Source organism: Staurois parvus, unplaced genomic scaffold (assembly GCF_062004578.1).
Source record: "Staurois parvus isolate SC_StPar_1 unplaced genomic scaffold, SC_StPar_1.0 ptg000636l, whole genome shotgun sequence".
NCBI lineage: Eukaryota > Metazoa > Chordata > Amphibia > Anura > Ranidae > Staurois > Staurois parvus.
The window spans coordinates 11,298,744-11,318,800 of NW_028318432.1; the positions used below are offsets into that span (position 1 = coordinate 11,298,744).

The 20,057-nt window shown below is 39.8% G+C and overlaps 1 protein-coding gene across 4 annotated transcripts in view; it reads right to left on the bottom strand.

Annotated features, from left to right (window-relative positions):
* Positions 1 to 20,057, bottom strand: part of MPP7 (MAGUK p55 scaffold protein 7) — a 525,083-nt gene that overhangs the window by 164,748 nt on the left and 340,278 nt on the right. For all 4 annotated transcript variants that reach the window (XM_089693824.1, XM_089693825.1, XM_089693827.1 and 1 more), the window contains 5 exons: positions 10,164 to 10,245; positions 6,315 to 6,400; positions 6,118 to 6,192; positions 3,322 to 3,518; positions 630 to 694 (listed from right to left, as the gene is read on the bottom strand). In XM_089693824.1, coding sequence (XP_089549950.1) covers positions 630 to 694; positions 3,322 to 3,518; positions 6,118 to 6,192; positions 6,315 to 6,400; positions 10,164 to 10,245 — 505 coding nt within the window. The remainder of the gene's footprint in view (positions 1 to 629; positions 695 to 3,321; positions 3,519 to 6,117; positions 6,193 to 6,314; positions 6,401 to 10,163; positions 10,246 to 20,057) is intronic.

The following is a 20,057-nucleotide window of genomic DNA, read 5'->3' on the forward strand; positions in this document are numbered from 1 at the left end:
TGGAAAAAACACGTGAATGGCCAGTATCAGGTCTTCCGATATACACATTATAATCTTGGGTGAGTGACTAACTAGATAATAAAGCAGGTATGAGTATCATAGCCCTGGAACATTCACCTGCCCTGTACAATTTCTGCCTGGTCGCCTTCCTTTTAAGGTTCATTAAAATGGAGAGAGGAAAGGAGAAGAAATGCACAAAGTAGAGTAACCAAAAGTAACAACGAGAATTTAGTTTGTAGTCTTCAGATCAGTAAAATATGACTGCTGACTGGTTATCATGGCTTATTGTAATTTGCATACTGCTATTTGCTCTATAAAATAAGCCTGTAAGCGATAAGATCATGTTAACTATGCAGAAGCCATAAACTATTTTGCAAACCCTCTAAGACACAAATGCATAACCTCACAGTAAAAAAAACAATTCTCTGAAAAAGAACAAAAAGTTACATTAACACGAAACGATAAAATAAAAATATTTCCTTGCTATCCGGAAATTACTTACAGAACCTCAAAAGGTTGAATTTCTGTTTAAGAAACAATATGAGCAATATCCAAAAAATGCTGCAGGGAATTTCAAAGCAATATAAAAACGTGGGTGACAACCTGCTCTGCTTTCTAAATAAACTTACATGATTTTCTGTTGGAGCTTTTCTGTGGTTGCGTCAGGATGACCGGCTTCCTCAGTGCAAATCTCCTGTAGTCAAAAGAGAAAGTACATCAAGAACTATGAAAACTCAACATCTCCATTACAGGATTAGGGATTTTTATGAAACACATCTCACAAAAGACTTCTGCTATTCCTTTATTTTTATTTTGAGTCCCTTGAAAGACAAATAAAAAAAATGAAAGCACCGCGTAATCTATCCCAGCTTGATAAAAAATAAAACCAGAAGCAGAGGGGTTTTTTTTTGCAGTTACTTTCTTTTTGCAACGAGTCCAAAAAATGCTACAATACTTATTCCTGTAGAGTGCATCAATGGGCCTGTGATACTGATGTGCTATTTTCCATATGGTCTCATTCCAATCTGGATCAGAACAAGCACTATCGTTTTCTGTCATTAGTCTTTTTTTGGCCAGACAAGCGAGGAAGTCAGAAATATTTGTGAAAAGGGTTTTTGAGTTCATTTTGGGACGGTCATGACCCCTGATATTTGTGAACAGAGATTGGTAAACTACCTACAATGTGGTAATACTGAAAGAAGCTTTAAGAAGTTAAACTGAGGAAGGACAAAAAAAAAAGAGAGAGAGAGAGAAGGTGGTAAAAAAAGCGCTGTAATATAGAGGCAGATTGACAGAAAGGAAAGAGAGAGAGAGAGAGATATAAAGAGGGAAGGACCAAGAGAGGTCCATAATAGAAAGAAGAAGGGCAAGAAGAGAAAAAAAATGGAGAGGGAAAAGAACAAAGGGAAAAAGGAAAGAGAAAAAAAAAGGAAAGGAAGGGAAAAAAAGGAAAAGAAGGGAAAAAAGGAAAATAAGGACAAAAAAGGAAAGGAAGGAAAAAAGGAAAGGAAGGAAAAAAGGAAAGTAAAGAAAAAAAAAGAGAAAGGAGAGGAGAGAGAGAGGGAGAGATCCACAAGTAAAAAAAAAAGGAAAAAAAAAAAAAAAAAGAGAAGCACCAAGAGTGCACAACAGAAAGAAGGGATAGAGAAAAGAAAAAAGGAAAGAAAAGAAAAAAGGGAAGAAAAAGGGAAAGGAAAGAGGTCCACAACAGAAAGAAGAAAAGAAAGAAAAGAAAAAAAGAGAAGTCCACAATAGAAAGAAGAAGAGAGAGGGATAAAGAAAAAAGGTAGGAAGGAAAGGAAGTAAAAAGGGAAAGGAAAAAGGAAAGGAAGAAGGGAAGGAATGGAAAAAAAGAAAGGAAAACGGAAAGGAAAAAAGAAAGCAAAACGGAAGGAAAACATAAAGGAAAAAGGAAAGGAAAGAAGAAAAGTAAAAATGAAAGAAAAAAAAAAAAGAAAAAGAAAGAAAAAGAAAATAATTAACCCCCTTTCACATGAGCGGTCCATTCGGGTCCGCCTCTCCTTTTGTCAGACCCAACAAGACCTTCCATTGTCCTCTATGGGTAGCCAGATGTAAACAGACTTGTGTCTGTTTACATCTGGCTACCTCCAATCCGATAAAAGCCAATGGAAGGGGGATCCATTTCATATGGCCAGATCGGATTGCATTTGGGTGTAAACAGACAGCCGGAATGTGTCTGTGTCTGCTCTGCATAAGCAGAGCGGACACAGACTAGTCATCCACCTGCTCAGCAGGAGATCGGGGGACAGATCCCTTTCTGAGCAAGTGGATTGCAGGTGGCGTCTGCCTTGTCTGAAAGGGACCTTAAAGCGGAACTTCACTTTCTCAATCAACATTGACCATTTTTAATCCTTGTGCTTCTAGCATTAGTAGATAGATAGGAAAGTATATCGTATTACTTGCTTTAAACTTTTTTCTATATTTCTTCAGTTACTTCCTGGTTCCCAAACCTAGACAAATTATGTCATACATCCCAGAAGTCTTCAGGAGGGGAGGAGAAGAGGGAGGGGTTCTCAGCTAAGCACACCCTCCTGCCTGCATGAATGAGCTAAGGGCGGACAGATTCCAGAAAGTAAATGCTACATGAATCATCTGCCCTTACTCAAGATGACCACAGCCAGAAATATTAGGGTGTGTTTTTCAAAGTGATTTCTTAGAAATAAAACATGGAGACATGGATGGATGAGCGCGTTTACTTTGAATATTAAAAATGAATTAATTAGCATTTTTGGTTTGCAGTGCTCAGATGCAGTGTACTTCCGCTTTAAGAAGAGAGGGAGAAAGACAAAAAGAACAAAAAAAAAAATGGGAGTATGAAAAAGACGGGGTGGTAAAGAAAGTAGAGTGCAGAAAGATGAAGAGTCAGCAAGAAAGAGACAAACAAAAGGAGAGACGAACAGAAAGAAGAAATAAAAAGAGTGAGGGTGGGGAAAAGAAGAGGAAAGAAGACAGAGAGAAAGAGAATGGGACAAAGAGAAACCGAGAAACACAAAAAGCAGAAAAAAAAGTGAAGGAGAGAAAAGGATAGAGGAAGGGAGACAGTGGTGGGGAGGAACAGAAAAAGTGAAATGATGACAGACAGCAGAAGCAGGGAACAAGGAATAGGGAGAGAGAATAGAAAGAGGAAAATATAGAGAGCATTAGAAGGGGAAGAGGAGGGAGAGAGAGGACAGAGCACAAAGGGGAGTGAAAAAGTGGGAGTGAAAGACGAGAGAGAAAAAGAAAAAGTTGGTAAGGAGAAGAGAAAAGGAGAGGAGGAACCAGTGAGATGAAGAGAAAGGAAGGAGTTGCAGAGCTAACCTCTCTTGGAATTGTTTGGAAGGGATCAATCCAGCTCTGGGATTGGCATCACCTTCGTGTTTGGCCTGCCACCAAGTTGCATCATCCTGGCTCATGATCTGAAGTACATCTCCCTTTCTGAACGCCAGACCAGCTTCTTTACAAGGAATTGCTTTATCCTCATTAGGATAGTAGTCAAAGAGAGCCTTAACAAACATCTGCAAGAGAAGAAACAGTGCATAGTACTCATAATGTAAACAGAAAATACCTCATGTTCTATACTATTATGTCAACGACATACTGTATGTAGTGGTGATATGTTCAGCAGGGTTAAGCGGAGAAAAATGTGTTAATCTGACTGGCCTCTGTGTCCTCGCCCTTACAAGTGGCCACCTCTTCTACTGTCCTGTACCGTTCTGCAATCTCTCCTGCGTTGTTAGATTTCCTACAATCTTGCACAAGAGGATTTGTGCATTGTGAAATTAGGGACATACTATACACTATATGGCCTTACACATGTGGACACCCCTCAAATTATGAATTCAAGTGTTTCCAATGAAGTGAACTGTTAGTTCGAAAGCATAAAAAGGCATGAATGATAATTATGGGCTTCCAACCTTGCGGCAACAGTTTGGGAAAGGTTCTTTTCTGTTTTTGCATAATGGTGCCCTGTGCACAAAGCCAGCTGCACAAAAACATGGGAGTTGATTTACTAACGGCAAATAGACTGTGCGCTTTGCATGTGCACTTGCTCCAGAACTTAGTAAATGAGTGGAAGCTCTACTGACTTCCATCACCCAATCAAGAGTAAGCAAAAATACTGTTTTTTTTATTTTTTTATTTTCCTTTCATGTGATTGGGTATTCTTTGCAAAGTGAAGCTTCACCTCATTTACTAAACTCTGGAGCAACCTGCAAAGTGCACAATCTACAGTGGATGTAAAAAGTCTACACACCCCTGTTAAAATGTCAGGTTTCTGTGATGTAAAATAATTAGACAAAGATAAATCATTTCTAAACTTTTTCCACCGGGGGGCAATTCTGCAACATACACATTAATTATGTTTAACTGTGTGTAAAAAAACATCTCTAAGGTGTTCTGAGCTTCTAGTGCTGTGATGGTTAATGGAAGCTGCTGCTACTGAGAAAAGCTGCATTGCCTGCCCTGTTCCTTCTCCTTTCTCTGCTGTTAACAAAACTTGTACTACAACTGTCCCGCAATGCCTTGCGTTCTGCGAACGGAGGAGCAGTTGAATGACTATCCTTTGCTCATTCACAGAATGCAATACATTGTGAGAATGTAGTACTACGAGCAATATGAATGGCAGATATGGCAGAAGGAAGTGGGTGAACAGCACAACTTTGCTCAGTAGCAGTGGCAGCTATTAAAACAGCCAGGGCAGTATCCAGCAGATGTGAAGGAGACAACAGAGGACTGATTTCTACCAGAATCAGTCCGTTGCAGGTAACAGGATACATGCCATTATACATACCTAATGTGATTGGTGCTGTATCCCCCCCCCCCCCCAAAAAAAAAACTTCAGCTTTAAAGTTTTTTTAAGGCACTACTATGGTGCAGAAAAGCAGACCAGGCCAAGAAGACATCTCCAGTGCCGCAATGACATTAGTGGTGTTGGCATATAGTTAGGCAGTCCTTCAGTGTACTAGTGGCAACAGGTTGCCAAGGCAGTGAGTACTGCACTAAGGATGTTGGAGGAAGATTTGGCATTTCTGCTACATACCAAGATCTTTGCGCTTTCAGGCGTCTACCACAGTGCAGAGGGGAGATGGGCAGGAATGCAAAGGAAGATGTGTGCCTAAAAGGTGTCTCAAGTTTAGCTATCCAAAGTCAAATACCCAAAAATAATATGGGGGAGCTTGGTGATCCAGCACAAAATGTAATATTCCTGCAAAGGGAGCAATGCATGCTCACAAACGCATTCCCTGGAACTCATAAAGACTGGAGAAGACAGATTTTGCAAAAGTGTCTCTCATGAGTTCTAAAAGAGATGGAGCGTGCGCCAATTTCATCTACCTGTCAAGAACTTGTACTTAAATTTGGCTCATGCTGCATCACCTTTAAAAAGCATGCAAGACACTTTCATAAAATCTGTCCATACCAGTTTCTCTCTTTGTACACCAAGAGAGTTGGTCTTAATTAGTTCCACTTTCATAAGGTATGAGCTGTCAGTATGATATTTGGAATTTAGCGCATTCAAAGTGGCACATTGTGGAACTACCTGAAATGATGTACAAGTCGCTGTCAGAACCAAAAGTGCCACAAACGTTTTGTGAATTTGGAGGAGGGACTAAAGCCAGAAAAGTGGCACAGTGTCTTTACTGAATTCCCACTATTGAGTTTTATTGATTTTAATAAATTTGGGACTTTTGTTTATCAATTTGTAACGCGATTCATGTCTTTTCTCCACACCTTGTGGAGTCCCAAAATTCAGCAGTGCTGATGTTGAGCATGCTACATCCAGTCCTGGCATGTATTTTTGGAGATCTCTTGGGAATTTACACTTAATTGAAGTTTATAGGAAGTTTATACCATATGTGACAGAACCATATAGAAATCTATCAAAATAATTTCAACCTCTCAGTCCATTTCTTTTTTTACCCCAGACTTTAGGGAATCAATTAAAATAGATTAAAAAAAAAAATCATAGGCTTCACTTGTAGGTTCCATGATGAAAAGATTGGATTGTCAATGAATGGATCGAAATGTGGGTAGGAACCTTAGAGAAATGCTAGAGACTATGGCTACAACAGCATATGAAATGCACTGTATATATATTTTATAAGATCACAGGATTACCTTTCCCTCATTATTTGGCGATTCCTCCTTGATAGTTGGTATGATTTTAAATGTTATTGCACCTTGAGACTGTGCCTTTAAAAGACAAGGTAAGACCAGTTATACTGATAGACATACAAGGTGAGTTCAAACAGCTTTGTGGCATGGTGTGGCATGGCAATTAAGCAACTTACAGATCATTAAAAAAATCTTCTTACCAAAATATGGATGATTTCTTCTGGCTTTTTATCCTCTACACTTATTCCATTGACTTCCCTTAATTCATCACCCACATGGATAAGACCTGGAAGAATTAAAAGGTAATGTGTACAGTCTTTCCATTAAGACATACTTTTCACATAAAAGAGATCAGCCTAATGCAAATCATTTAAAGTGTTTAGATCCCTTTAGAGTGTTTACATTCCTTTTTGCTACAAATCATTTGTAATTATAAATATTATTGGGGCCGCCATATTTGCTTATTACATATGCAACTTCAGTTTCCTGCTTTGCAGTATTGCACAATGATTCTTCTATACCTCTCCTTCACAAAATGCAAACCTGGCACGATACACCAAAAACAATGCAGTCCTTGTGTGGCCAATCTCGTATATCAACAGCTGTTGATACTTGTAAATATAGACAGAGTAACTTCACTGAGCAAGTGAGAGCTCCCTCAAGTGACTATTTTAAAAAGATATATACCATTAACACAATGAAAACAAGAAACAGAGCAAAGATGTAAAAGTTCATATCAAAACCTACTTTTAAGATGTACATTGGAATAATAACTCATAAGTGATCACTTACAGCAAACCTTCTCTCCCTTTTAATTCTTTAAACAATATTGTTCCAGCTCCCCCCACCCCCATTTCAATAAATTGCCATTTTTTTAAAGGAGGGATATACAGTTTATTGGGGAGTGCAGCCCGCACCTCTGCCTTTCTCACCTAGGTGAAAAAGACATCCCCAGCTGCTCAAAGCCTCATAGGATACTCTTTTCTTGCATCCCAGAAGGCTACACAGCAATCTAAAACACACAGTGCATGTGCAACCAAGAAAATAAGATGGCGGCTTCAGACCTGGTGTGTCCTTTGGTGAATGATATCAGGACAGTGTTGGACAGGTATGTGTTTTGGGGTTAAGCCTGGAAACTAGGTATGCAGGGGAAGGAAAAAAAAAAAAACCACAGGAGGCTGACATTCCTCTTTAAAATACACTATACACCCCCTTTTAGGTAATAGGGGAAAAATATCCCAGTAATAAAAAGTTACCGTCTATGCGTTTTATACGGAGTATACGCCAAGACCATCAGGAAAGGGAAAAAAAAAGGGGGGTAAAGGGGAGTGGGAATGGGATAGGAGACTGCGCTGAACCCCCATGCTCCCCCGATGGCGAACAAGCTCACTCTGCGCACATGTGCATATTGACAGTAATTAAGACTCAGGTGAGGGGGAGTCTGGTCTCTATAGAAAAACTATGGTCTCCATGTTTGTCAGTATATCTCGTGTTGCTTTCTTATAGCCAAGGTAAATTGTTCCATTCATTGAATTTCAGTGATGCTACCTTGCCACCGTGAAATGGTTGTGGGGGAGCTCTGTTTCCTCATTGCTGAAATACAGGCTTTTGCAGCATTAAGGAGATGTTTAAGTAACGATCTCTTGCATTTCTTTATAGATAGCGGGGTATCATGCAGCAAATATGCTGCCAGATTTCCTTTCAGAAATATATCTGTAAGGGCCTTCATAGTGCATTCTACAGAATCCCAGAATTCCTTCAGCTTTGGGTACTCCTAGAAAATATGTAAGAGGGTTCCCTCTGCTTCTAAACATCTCCAACATCTCTTTGGGCATAAAGGACCGTATCAGTGGCGGACTGACCATTCAAGCACTCGGGAACTGCCTGAGGGCCCAGAGTCAGTAGGGGGCCCCATGAGATGGCCCTAGTACCTTTCATAGGCTTTTTTGGGTGTGGTTTGAGTTTGGGCGAGGAAACAGGGGCCCCATGATCCCCTATTGCCCGGGGGCCTCATGAGTTCTCAGTCCACCCTTGGACCGCATTTAGAACTCTCTGCGTATTATCCCCACCTTGTCTAGCAGGTGTAAAATCTAGCCTGGTCACGGTGTATTAAGTTAGGGATATAAAGCAGAAGTCTTGTTGACAGAATCTCTGTGAATATCTTAAGATCTACATTTAGTAGGGAAATAGGACGAAAACTTTGACATACAGTCAGGTCCATAAATATTGGGACATCGACACAATTCTAACATTTTTGGCTCTATACACCACCACAATGGATTTAAAATGAAACGAACAAGATGTGCTTTAACTGCAGACTGTCAGCTTTAATTTGAGGGTATTTACATCCAAATCAGGTGAACGGTGTAGGAATTACAACAGTTTGCATATGTGCCTCCCACTTGTTAAGGGACCAAAAGTAATGGGACAGAATAATAATCATAAACCAAACTTTCACTTTTTAATACTTTGTTGCAAATCCTTTGCAGTCAATTACAGCCTGAAGTCTGGAACGCATAGACATCACCAGACGCTGGGTTTCATCCCTGGTGATGCTCTGCCAGGCCTCTACTGCAACTGTCTTCAGTTCCTGCTTGTTCTTGGGGCATTTTCCCTTCAGTTTTGTCTTCAGCAAGTGAAATGCATGCTCAATCGGATTCAGGTCAGGTGATTGACTTGGCCATTGCATAACATTACACTTCTTTCCCTTAAACTCTTTGGTTGCTTTTGCAGTCTGCTTTGGGTCATTGTCTATCTGCACTGTGAAGCGGCGTCCAATGAGTTGTGAAGCATTTGGCTGAATATGAGCAGATAATATTCCCGAAACACTTCAGAACTCATCCTGCTGCTTTTGTCAGCAGTCACATCATCAATAAATACAAGAGAACCAGTTCCATTGGCAGCCATACATGCCCACGCCATGACACTACCACCACCATGCTTCACTGATGAGGTGGTATGCTTAGGATCATGAGCAGTTCCTTTCCTTCTCCATACTCTTTTACTCACATCACTCTGGTACAAGTTGATCTCGATCTCATCTGTCCATAGGATGTTGTTCCAGAACTGTGAAGGCTTTCTTAGATGTCGTTTGGCAAACTCTAATCTGGCCTTCCTGTTTTTGAGGCTCACCAATGGTTTACATCTTGTGGTGAACCCTCTGTATTCACTCTGGTGAAGTCTTCTCTTGATTGTTGACTTTGACACACACACACCTACCTCCTGGAGAGTGTTCTTGATCTGGCCAACTGTTGTGAAGGGTGTTTTCTTCACCAGGGAAAGAATTCTTCGGTCATCCACCACAGTTGTTTTCCGTGGTCTTCCGGGTCTCTTGGTGTTGCTGAGCTCACTGGTGCGTTCCTTCTTTTTAAGAATGTTCCAAACAGTTGTTTTGGCCACGCCTAATGTTTTTGCTATCTCTCTGATGGGTTTGTTTTGTTTTTTCAGCCTAATGATGGCTTGCTTCACTGATAGTGGCAGCTCTTTGGATCTCATCTCAGAGTTGACAGCAACAGATTCCAAATGCAAATAGCACACTTGAAATGAACTCTGGACCTTTTATCTGCTCCTTGTAATTGGGATAATGAGGGAATAACACACACCTGGCCATGGAACAGCTGAGAAGCCAATTGTCCCATTACTTTTGGTCCCTTAACAAGTGGGAGGCACATATGCAAACTGTTGTAATTCCTACACCGTTCACCTGATTTGGATGTAAATACCCTCAAATTAAAGCTGACAGTCTGCAGTTAAAGCACATCTTGTTCGTTTCATTTCAAATCCATTGTGGTGGTGTATAGAGCCAAAAATGTTAGAATTGTGTCGATGTCCCAATATTTATGGACCTGACTGTAGTTGTGGGTCTTTCCCTTCTTTAGTGATCACTGAAATGTGGGCCTGCAAGGATTCCCTGGGGATTGGCTGGTCATTTTGTACTGAATTGTATGCGCTGACAAATCTACTAGCCTAAACGTCCTGGAACATTTTATAGTATGATAATGTGTAGTCATCAGGATATTGTATATAATTCTACAGTGTATGTCTCTCACCACTTCTGTCAGCAGCTCCTCCTCGCATTATCCTGGCCACAACAATGGCTCCAGTGCTCTCGTCTTTCTTTATCGTAGCACCCTAAGACAGCAAGGAATTGTTAGAATTATGGAAATAAACAGCTGGAAAAGCAGAGAAATTGTTACTCCAAAATTAATAATTTGTTATTTTAATAAATGTTGCAGAAACAGTACTGCTGGAGCATGAAACCACCCAATGTTCTCCAAGGGACTCTGATGGTGAGACCAGTATATATGAGTTCCAGGACAGCTCACCTGCTTCAGACAACACAAGGTGCTCTTTATCAAAGTTAACCAAATACCACAAAATTCTCTCACAAAAAACAAAACAGAGAACAGAGTTCACATTATAGAACAGAATATTATAATAAAAGATGTTATAGTGAGCGCGACTTAAATGCAAAAAGTGTATCGATGTGTATACACAAAAACGTTAGTGAGCAGCTGATACACCGAAAAGGTAACCTAACCACCTAACCACCTAGGAATGCATATGGTCAGTAAACTTTTTGGTTAATCTTTGTATGTACCCCACACCAACCAACCCTGAATAAAAGCATCTAAAGCAGTATCACGCTATGAGGTCTCTTATTGGGCACTCTGTGTGAGTGCTATCATTCGCAGTGCCCATCTGGAGGACTCAGGACCCTGGTGGTGATACCTGGTAGCGGTTTTGAGATGACTTCACTTCTGTGGAACCGGGATGGTGATCTGGGTACAATCTGATCTGGGATCTGATGATCGTTTTATGGCCTGGTGACGCAGGATTGCATATTGCGTATATTAAACGCACATCTGGTGAGTGCGTTTTTCACCTATTTGTGTGATCACACCCACCATCACACCTTGGATCAGGACGTCCACTCACCTTGAATTGGGATCTCTCCATGATCCGCACTATTACATTGAACTTTTGTATTTATTGATCACCCTTAGAGTGATATCATGCATGTTTATATATTGTGTGTATAAACTGTGCTCTAGTATTTAGCGCTGCACCATTTATTTAATATATAGAACAGAATATTACAACCAGTTATAAACAGATTGTTTAACATAACACAAAAATGTACTCAGGTTTAAATTGTTATATAAAGGCTTATTTAATACACAAGTGTCAAGCACGTAATCTGTATATGCTGACCTCCCTAAATAAAGCCACTAGTCAAATCAAGTAACATTTTATTTTAACCATTAGCCGCCCGGCCAATGGCCGTTTGGCGGCTTCAGATGTGCTCCTCCATTCCGGGTGCACGCCATTTGGCGTGCTCCCGCACATGCGCCGTTTGCGCTAGTGCAGAGCGGCGCAGCAGTGCGATCTGTCGCTGTCCGTGCACCTCGGACACGGCCGATGACAGATCCGAGTACCGGCTCCCGTTGCTGGTACCATGTGACCTGCTGTGACCAATCACAGCAGGTCACATGACAGTTGTATACATGGATGGCTTCATTCATGATGCCATCCATTGTATACTAGTGCCTAGCTGTGAATGGTCACAGCTAATCACATGCACATGTCATGTGATTAGCTGTGACCAAATCACAGCTAAGCACAAAAAAAAAAAAAAAAAAAAAAAAAAAAAAAAAAAGCTGAATGAATCGATTTCATTCAGGTAAATGCTCGCTTTGCTTATAAGCAAATTGTGTAAAAAAAAAAAAAAAAATACTGATCACTTCCCCAAAGTAGTACAATGTTACTATGGTAACATTGTACTATTTTGGCCATAGTAAAATATGAAAAAAAATCTTTAAAAAAATAAAAAAAAAATGTAATAAAAAATTAAATATAATAAAAAAAAATATATATATATATATATTTTTTTTTTTTTCATACTGTCACCAGTCAGTGTCCCTGTTCACCGCCATGCCAGTTATATGATGACGCTGTACTGCACTGGTGACAGTATGTAAAAAAAAAATAGTGAAAATAATTATTTTCATTTTTTCATTTTCGGAAAAATGACAAAAAATACAACTTCAAAAAACTCGCCATGCCTCTTATGAAGTACGTCGGACTGTCTACTCTGCAAAAAGGGGTCATTTGTGGGATATCTGTACTATTCTGACATTCTTGGACCTCAAGAAATTAGATTGGCTGTCAGTACTTAAGGATTGATCAATATTCAGATCTATACCATAGTTTGTGAACTCTATAAATTTCCTACAAACTAAATAATACATCCTAATTTGGGTTATTTTTACCAAAGACATGTAGCAGAATACATCTCGGCCTAAATTTATGAAGAACAATTATTTATTTGTAAACTTTTATAACAGAAACAAAGAAAAATGTGGTTTTTTTTCAAAATTTTTGGTCTTTTTTTGTTAATTTAGCAAAAAATAAAAACCCCAGCGGTGATTAAATACCACCAAAAGAAAGCTCTAGTTGTGTGAAGAAAATGATAAAATTTTAGTTTGGGTACAGTGTTGTATGACCGCGCAATTGTCATTCAAAGTGTGAGAGCGCTGAAACCTGAAAAATGGCCTGGGCAGGAAGGTGTAAAATTGCACGGTATTGAAACGGTTAAATACACATTTTTGTAGTGTTGAAGGTCACTGGTAAATGATTTGCTAATAAAATAAGATGTGCGGTCCATAATGTAACCAAGGTAATAAAATACTTTTTAGCACTTCCATATCTTCACTTATATTTCTGGTTTAGTATCGAACTATCTTTCAATAAAAAAAAAAGGGAAAGAGTGGGGGGGGGGGGGGGCATTGTCACTGAAGGGTCTTATTTCCCTATCCTAATGTACTACTTTCTCTTTTTACTTCACCTCTCAATTGCCCATGCACATATACTTTGACAGTAAATAATCCTCAAATCATTTTCTGATCTACAAGGAGGGTAATGGATTCTTGAAGGGCCCTATTTGACTCTGTTGCATAACCATCACTCTTTTCAATTCTCAATCCCTGCATGACAGAAGCATAAATAATAACCAATTCGAATGAGCATGTTTTATGTAACATTTACCTTCTCTCGGACGCTGTCCACCACTCCAGGTCTAGTACTATTCCACATCCAGGCTAATAATTTCCAGCAATATTTAACCCACTTCCGGTAACCCAGGGCATTATGGAACTGCCCCGTTTGTGCGTTATCACATGCCCCGTTTGTGCGTTATGTGAGCCTAGGCTCACAGTAGAGCTGCACAATACAGGTGAAACTCAAAAAATTAGAATATTGTGCAAAGTTCATTTATTTCAGTAATGCAACTTAAAAGGTCAAACTAATATATGAGATAGACTCATTACATGCAAAGCAAGATAGTTCAAGCCGTGATTTGTCATAATTGTGATGATTATGGCTTACAGCTCATGAAAACCCCAAATCCACAATCTCAGAAAATTAGAATACTACATGCAATCAATAAAACAAGGATTGTACATCGAACAATATCGCCCCTCTGAAAAGTATAAACATGCATATGTACTCAGTACTTGGTTTGGGCCCCTTTTGCAGCAATTACTGCCTCAATGCGGCGTGGCATGAAAGCTATCAGCCTGTGGCACTGCTTAGGTGTTATGGAAGACCAGGATGCTTCAATAGCGGCCTTCAGCTCTTCTGCATTGTTCGGTCTCATGTCTGTATCTTTCTCTTGGCAATGCCCCATAGATTCTCTATGGGGTTCAGGTCAGGCGAGTTTGCTGGCCAATCAAACACAGTAATCCCATGGTCATTGAACCAGGTTTTGGTGCTTTTGGCAGTGTGGGTAGGTGCCAAATCCTGCTGGAAAATTAAGTCAGCAACCCCATAATGCTCGTCTGCGGAAGGAAGCATGAAGTGCTCCAAAATCTCCTGGTAGACGGCTGCGTTGACCCTGGACTTAATGAAGTACAGTGGACCAACACCAGCAGATGACATGGCTCCCCAAATCAATACAGACTGTGGAAACTTCACACTGGACTTCAAGCATCTTGCAGTGTGTGCCTCTCCATTCTTCCTCCATACTCTGGGTCCTTGGTTTCCCAATGAGATGCAAAAGTTGCTCTCATCAGAAAAGAGGACTTTGGACCACTGAGCAACAGACCAGGTCTGTTTTTCTTTAGCCCAGGTAAGACGCTTCTGACGTTTGTTGTTCAAGAGCAGCTTGACAAGAGGAATACGACATTTGAAGCCCATGTCCAGGATCCGTCTGTGTGGTGGCTCTTGATGCAATGACTCCAGCCTCAGTCCACTCCTTGTGAAAGTCCCCGACACTTTTGAAGGGCCTTTTCCTGACAATCCTCTCCCTAGGCTGCGGTCATCCCTGCTGCTTGTGCACCTTTTTCTTCTACACTTTTCCCTTCCACATAACTTTCTCTTAATGTGCTTTGATGCAGCACTTTGGAAGCATCCAACTTCTTTTGTAGTTATCTTTTGAGGCTTTCCCTCCTTATGGAGGTTGTCAATGATGGTTTTCTGCACAACTGTCAGGTCAGCAGTCTTTCCCATGATTGTGATTTCTACTGAACCAGACCGAGAGACCATTTAAAGGCTCAGGAACCCTTTGCAGGTGTTATGGCTTAATTAGCTGATTAGAGTGGGACACTTTGAGCCTAGAATATTGCACCTTTTCACAATATTCTAATTTTCTGAGATTGTGTATTTGGGGTTTTCATGAGCTGTAAGCCATAATCATCACAATTATGACAAATCACGGCTTGAACTATCTTGCTTTGCATGTAATGAGTCCATCTCATATATTAGTTTCACCTTTTAAGTTGCAGTACTGAAATAAATGAACTTTTACACGATATTCTAATTTTTTGAGTTTCACCTGTAGTCGTATGTGAGTGCCATTCTTTGCAGCAGTAAGGACTGCCCACCACTAAACAAGAAGAACCTATGATATTATAAGACCAGCCAGAAGACAGCTGGATTTAAGGTATGTACTTTATTTCATAATGTACAATGCAGGTGTCTTAAAAATCTGAACTCCACACCCTTTATTTCTCTGTACTCTGTTTATTCCTGGTGGCCAAATGAAGTGGCGGGGGAGAAAAGGAAACACATGTGCTGCTAGTGGGCGTAACATTATAGTGAACCTGTTAATTTGACCTAAATGGATAAAGAACAGGTTCACATTAATGAAAATCTGACCAGATTTAAAATATTTCTATAATAGCAACAGCGTCAAAGTGCACCAACTTATAATTCCTGCAATTATCTTTCATGATTGAAAATAGATATTCTGTCAAGTGAACACTGTACTAACAAATGTAATTTTTTTTTCTGCCACTTTCCTGTTATAGCAGTTGGACAGTTTCTCCAAATATGACTTTGCAGTTCAAAAAGCACCAGAGTTTGACCACTCTGGACCTGGTTAGATCTGGTCAAAAATGCTTTCTCTTTTCCTCAGCAATACAAATCCATGTGAGGACAGTTGTACCAGCACTGAGCACCTGGGCCTATTATTCCAGTGGGCCATGTAAGGGAAACAGAGTATAAGGTGTTCCATTTCAGCACCCTACAAGTATTTTAGATCAGTGAAGGTTCAATCCAATGGATAGATGCACGTAATAATTATGGTTTACAAAGTTATTTTGATCCCCATGTCAAAATATTAAATGTGCTCATGCATTCACGCAAGTTCCTAGTTCTCCAACCCAGTTTTCTGAGAGCTCCAGGTCTTCTCCTAATTATTGGGAACCATTCGCTGTGGTTCCTGGTCAAGATCACCATGACAACCAACCATGGTAATCGCATGCAGTCTGGAGGTATATTTAGTATGAAAAAACTCTTCAGACTACAGATGTAACTGCAATGTGAAAATAGTAATGCACATCTGTTTAATATTGTAATTGTTATATACAATTACAGCACTAAAATAATAAACTTTTTTCTGTTTTGTCCATTTGTCAGCCTATAATAAAAGACAGACAGACACACACATACACACACACACACAGACACACACAAGAGTATTTATCAAAACAGTGTTCCAAATAAAATTTTGATATGTCCCCAATAATTAGTGTACAGTGGGGATCGAAGGTTTGGGCACCCCAGCTAAAAAGTTGTATTAATGTGCATAAAGAAGCCAAGGAAAGATGGAAAAATCTCCAAAAGGCATCAAATTACAGATTAGACATTCTTATAATATGTCAACAAAAGTTCGATTTTATTTTCATCATTTACACTTTCAAAATAACAGAAAACTAAAAAATGGCGTCTGCAAAAGTTTGGGCACCCTGCAGAATTTATAGCATGCACTGCCCCCTTTGCAAAGCTGAGACCTGCCAGTGTCATGGATTGTTCTCAATCATCGTCTGGGAAGACCAGGTGATGTCAATCTCAAAGGTTTTAAATGCCCAGACTCATCTGACCTTACCCCAACAATCAGCACCATGGGTTCTTCTAAGCAGTTGTCTAGAAAACTGAAACTGAAAATAGTTGACGCTCACAAAGCTGGAGAAGGCTATAAGAAGATAGCAAAGCGTTTTCAGATGTCAATATCCTCTGATCGGAATGTAATTAAGAAATGGCAGTCATCAGGAACAGTGGTAGTTAAAGCAAGATCTGGAAGACCAAGAAAAATATCAGACAGAACAGCTCGCAGGATTGTGAGAAAAACAATTCAAAACCCACGTTTGACTGCACGATCCCTCCAGAAAGATCTGGCAGACACTGGAGTTGTGGTACACTATTCCACTATAAAGAGATACTTGTACAAATATGGTCTTCATGGAAGAGTCATCAGAAGAAAACCTCTTCTACGTCCTCACCACAAAAATCATCGTTTGAACTTTGCAAATGAACATATAGACAAGCCTGATGCATTTTGAAAACAAGTTCTGTGGACCGATGAGGTTAAAATTGAACTTTTTGGCCGGAATGAGCAAAGGTACATTTGGAGAAGAAGGGGCACAGAATTTAATGAAAAGAACCTCTGTCCAACTGTTAAGCATGGGGTTGTATCAATCATGCTTTGGGGTTGTGTTGCAGCCAGTGGCACAGGGAACATCTCACGAGTAGAAGGAAAAATGGATTCAATAAAATTTCAGCAAGTTTTGGATGGTAACTTGATGCCATCTGTGAAAAAGCTGAAGGTAAAGAGAGGATGGCTTCTACAAATGGATAATGATCCTAAACACACCTTGAAATCCATGGGGGATTACATCAAGAGGCGTAAACTGAAGGTTTTGCCATGGCCTTCACAATCTCCTGACCTCAACATAATTGAAAATCTATGGATAGACCTTAAAAGAGCAGTGCGTGACAGACAGCCCAGAAATCTCAAAGAACTGGAAGACTTTTGTAAGGAAGAATGGGCAAAGATACCTCAAACAAGAATTGAAAGACTCTTGGCTGGCTACAAAAAGCGTTTACAAGCTGTGATACTTGCCAAAGGGGGCAGTACAAGATATTAACTCTGCAGTGTGCCCAAACTTTTGCAGACTCCATTTTTTTGTTTTCTGTTATTTTGAAAGTGTAAATGATGGAAATAAAATCTAACTTTTGTTGACATATTATAAGAATGTCTAATCTGTAATTTGATGCCTTTTGGAGATTTTTCCATCTTTCCTTGGCTTCTTTATGCACATTAACACAAATTTTTAGCTGGGGTGCCCAAACTTTCGATCCCCACTGTATATCTCATCGTAAGGACAGACAGTCCTAGACTTATTATGACATTAACAGACACATACTGATATTGCTAAATTTGGTCTGGGAATCCAATCAATCTGGTCATGAAAGGGTTGACCACAAGCTAGCCTTCAGCTTTGGCTAGCGATGCAATGAAAACCAAGTAGATTCAGTGAAATCAAGGGAAATGTGTTCAAAATGAAATGACCAAAGGTGTTTTCAGTCATTTTCTCCAAAAACACGACCGATGTTTTCCATGTTTAGCTTCCTCTGGCGAGGAAACCCAATTACAGTGATGAATTATCAGAGAACTGCTGTGCTGGTTTTATGCATCAGGGACACAAAAAATCCTCATAACCTTAAACACAAAAGTTCTCTTTGCGTGGCTTCTGCACAGACAACATTTAACTATACCCCGGAGCTGAAAAAATCCCCCCTCGGTAAATAGCAGAGCTGGTTTCTTGCTGTCCGACGCCAAAGATGTCTATCTAGAGACAAGCTCTCACTGTATGACTCACAGAGACACTGCATTCTCCCTTCTGTGTACAACATTACGCTGCTCCAAAAGTGACTTCGCAGACATCACTTCTCACTTCCTCCTCGCAAAAACAAATATTCTACAGAACACGTATAAAATTTCCAGGATGTTCGCTGAGCTATAAAATAAGAGTACCAATTAAAGGGCTAGTGTAGGCACAACGTAGAAAGACTCTCAAGAGAATGCTACAGGTTAACATTAAAGGCCAGAGATGTGGGATTCAATCATTAGTGTCAGGTTTTTTTTTCACACACTTTTTCATACTTGCTCATCACTGGGATCAATTCTGCAATTTTTGCTGCATGCTGGGGAGAGAAGGAGAGGCTGTGAAAAAGACAATGTAGTCTGAAAATATAAATGAGTTGCATGGAAAGTAGTACAGAGCAGTTCTGGAAATAGACTGTATGCAGCCTGTTCATTCTGTAGTAGGGAAAGGAAGTCCCAATAGTCGCACTTCACAGCAAAACCCTGTGAGGAAGTGTATGATAGCCTCAGCTCAAGCTAAAACCAGGCCATGCCCCCAAACCTTTTCACTGTGCCCCAAGAGCTTAAGCACTTGACCTCTGGAATATTTACCCCCCTTCCTGCCCAGGCCATTTTCTGCAATACGGCGCTGCATTTCTTTAAATGACAATTGTGCAGTCATGCAACATTGTACTCAAATGAAATTTAAGTCCTTTTTTCCCCACAAATATAGATTTCTTTTGGTGGGATTTGATCACATCTGCGGTTTTTCCCTTTTGCGTTATAAACAAAAAAAAATGACTGGCAATTTTGAAAAAAAAAAAAATGTTCTAATTTTCTACTATAAAACATCCCCAAAAAAAATTTCAAAATCAAATCTCTTTATAAACTTAGGCCAAAATGTATTTTGCTACATATTTTTGGTAAAAAAAATCCCAATAAGCGTATATTGATTAGTTTGCGCAAAAGTTATAGCGTTTACAAACTTTGAGACATATACTGGAATTTTATCACTAATATAGTGATCTGTGTTAAAAATATACACCGATTACTGTACTAATGAGATTGGTTGGGAAGGGGTTAACATCTAGGGTGATCAAAGGGTTAAGTATGTGCTAACTATGTGCTTGGTGTACACTAGATGGCGATAGTACAAGAGAAAGTGATGGATCCTACTCCCAGCTCTGTAAGGACACAGGATCTATCACTTTTTCCTGTCACAGCAGATTGTGCCTATGTAAATATTTCCAATGGTACCAAAATGCAGTGTTCCAAATAAAAGTTTTTTTTATATATATACTAGTAATGGTGGTGATCAGCGACTTATAGCGAGACTGTGATATTGCTGAGGACATTTTTACACTAATTGACACTTTGTGGGTACCAATGACACTAATATAGTGATCTGTGTTAAAAATATACACCGATTACTGTATTAATGAAATTGGTTGGGAAGGGGTTAACAGCTAGGGCGATCAAAGGGTTAAGTATGTGCTAACTATGTGCTTGGTGTACACTAGATGGCGATAGTACAAGAGAAAGTGATGGATCCTACTCCCAGCTCTGTAAGGACACATGATCTATCACTTTTTCCTGTCACAACAGATTATGCCTATGTAAACATTTCCAATGGTACCAAAATGCAGTGCAGCTTTGCTTCAATTGCGGTGCGAACCTTGTCGCTCAAAAACAGCAGGAGCTTCTTTTGCGGTTTGCAGCGCAATATTTATTCTGACCGAGATCGCAGATGCCCAGATGTGAACGGGGCCTGAGGGATGAGCTGATGTGAGAAATAAAC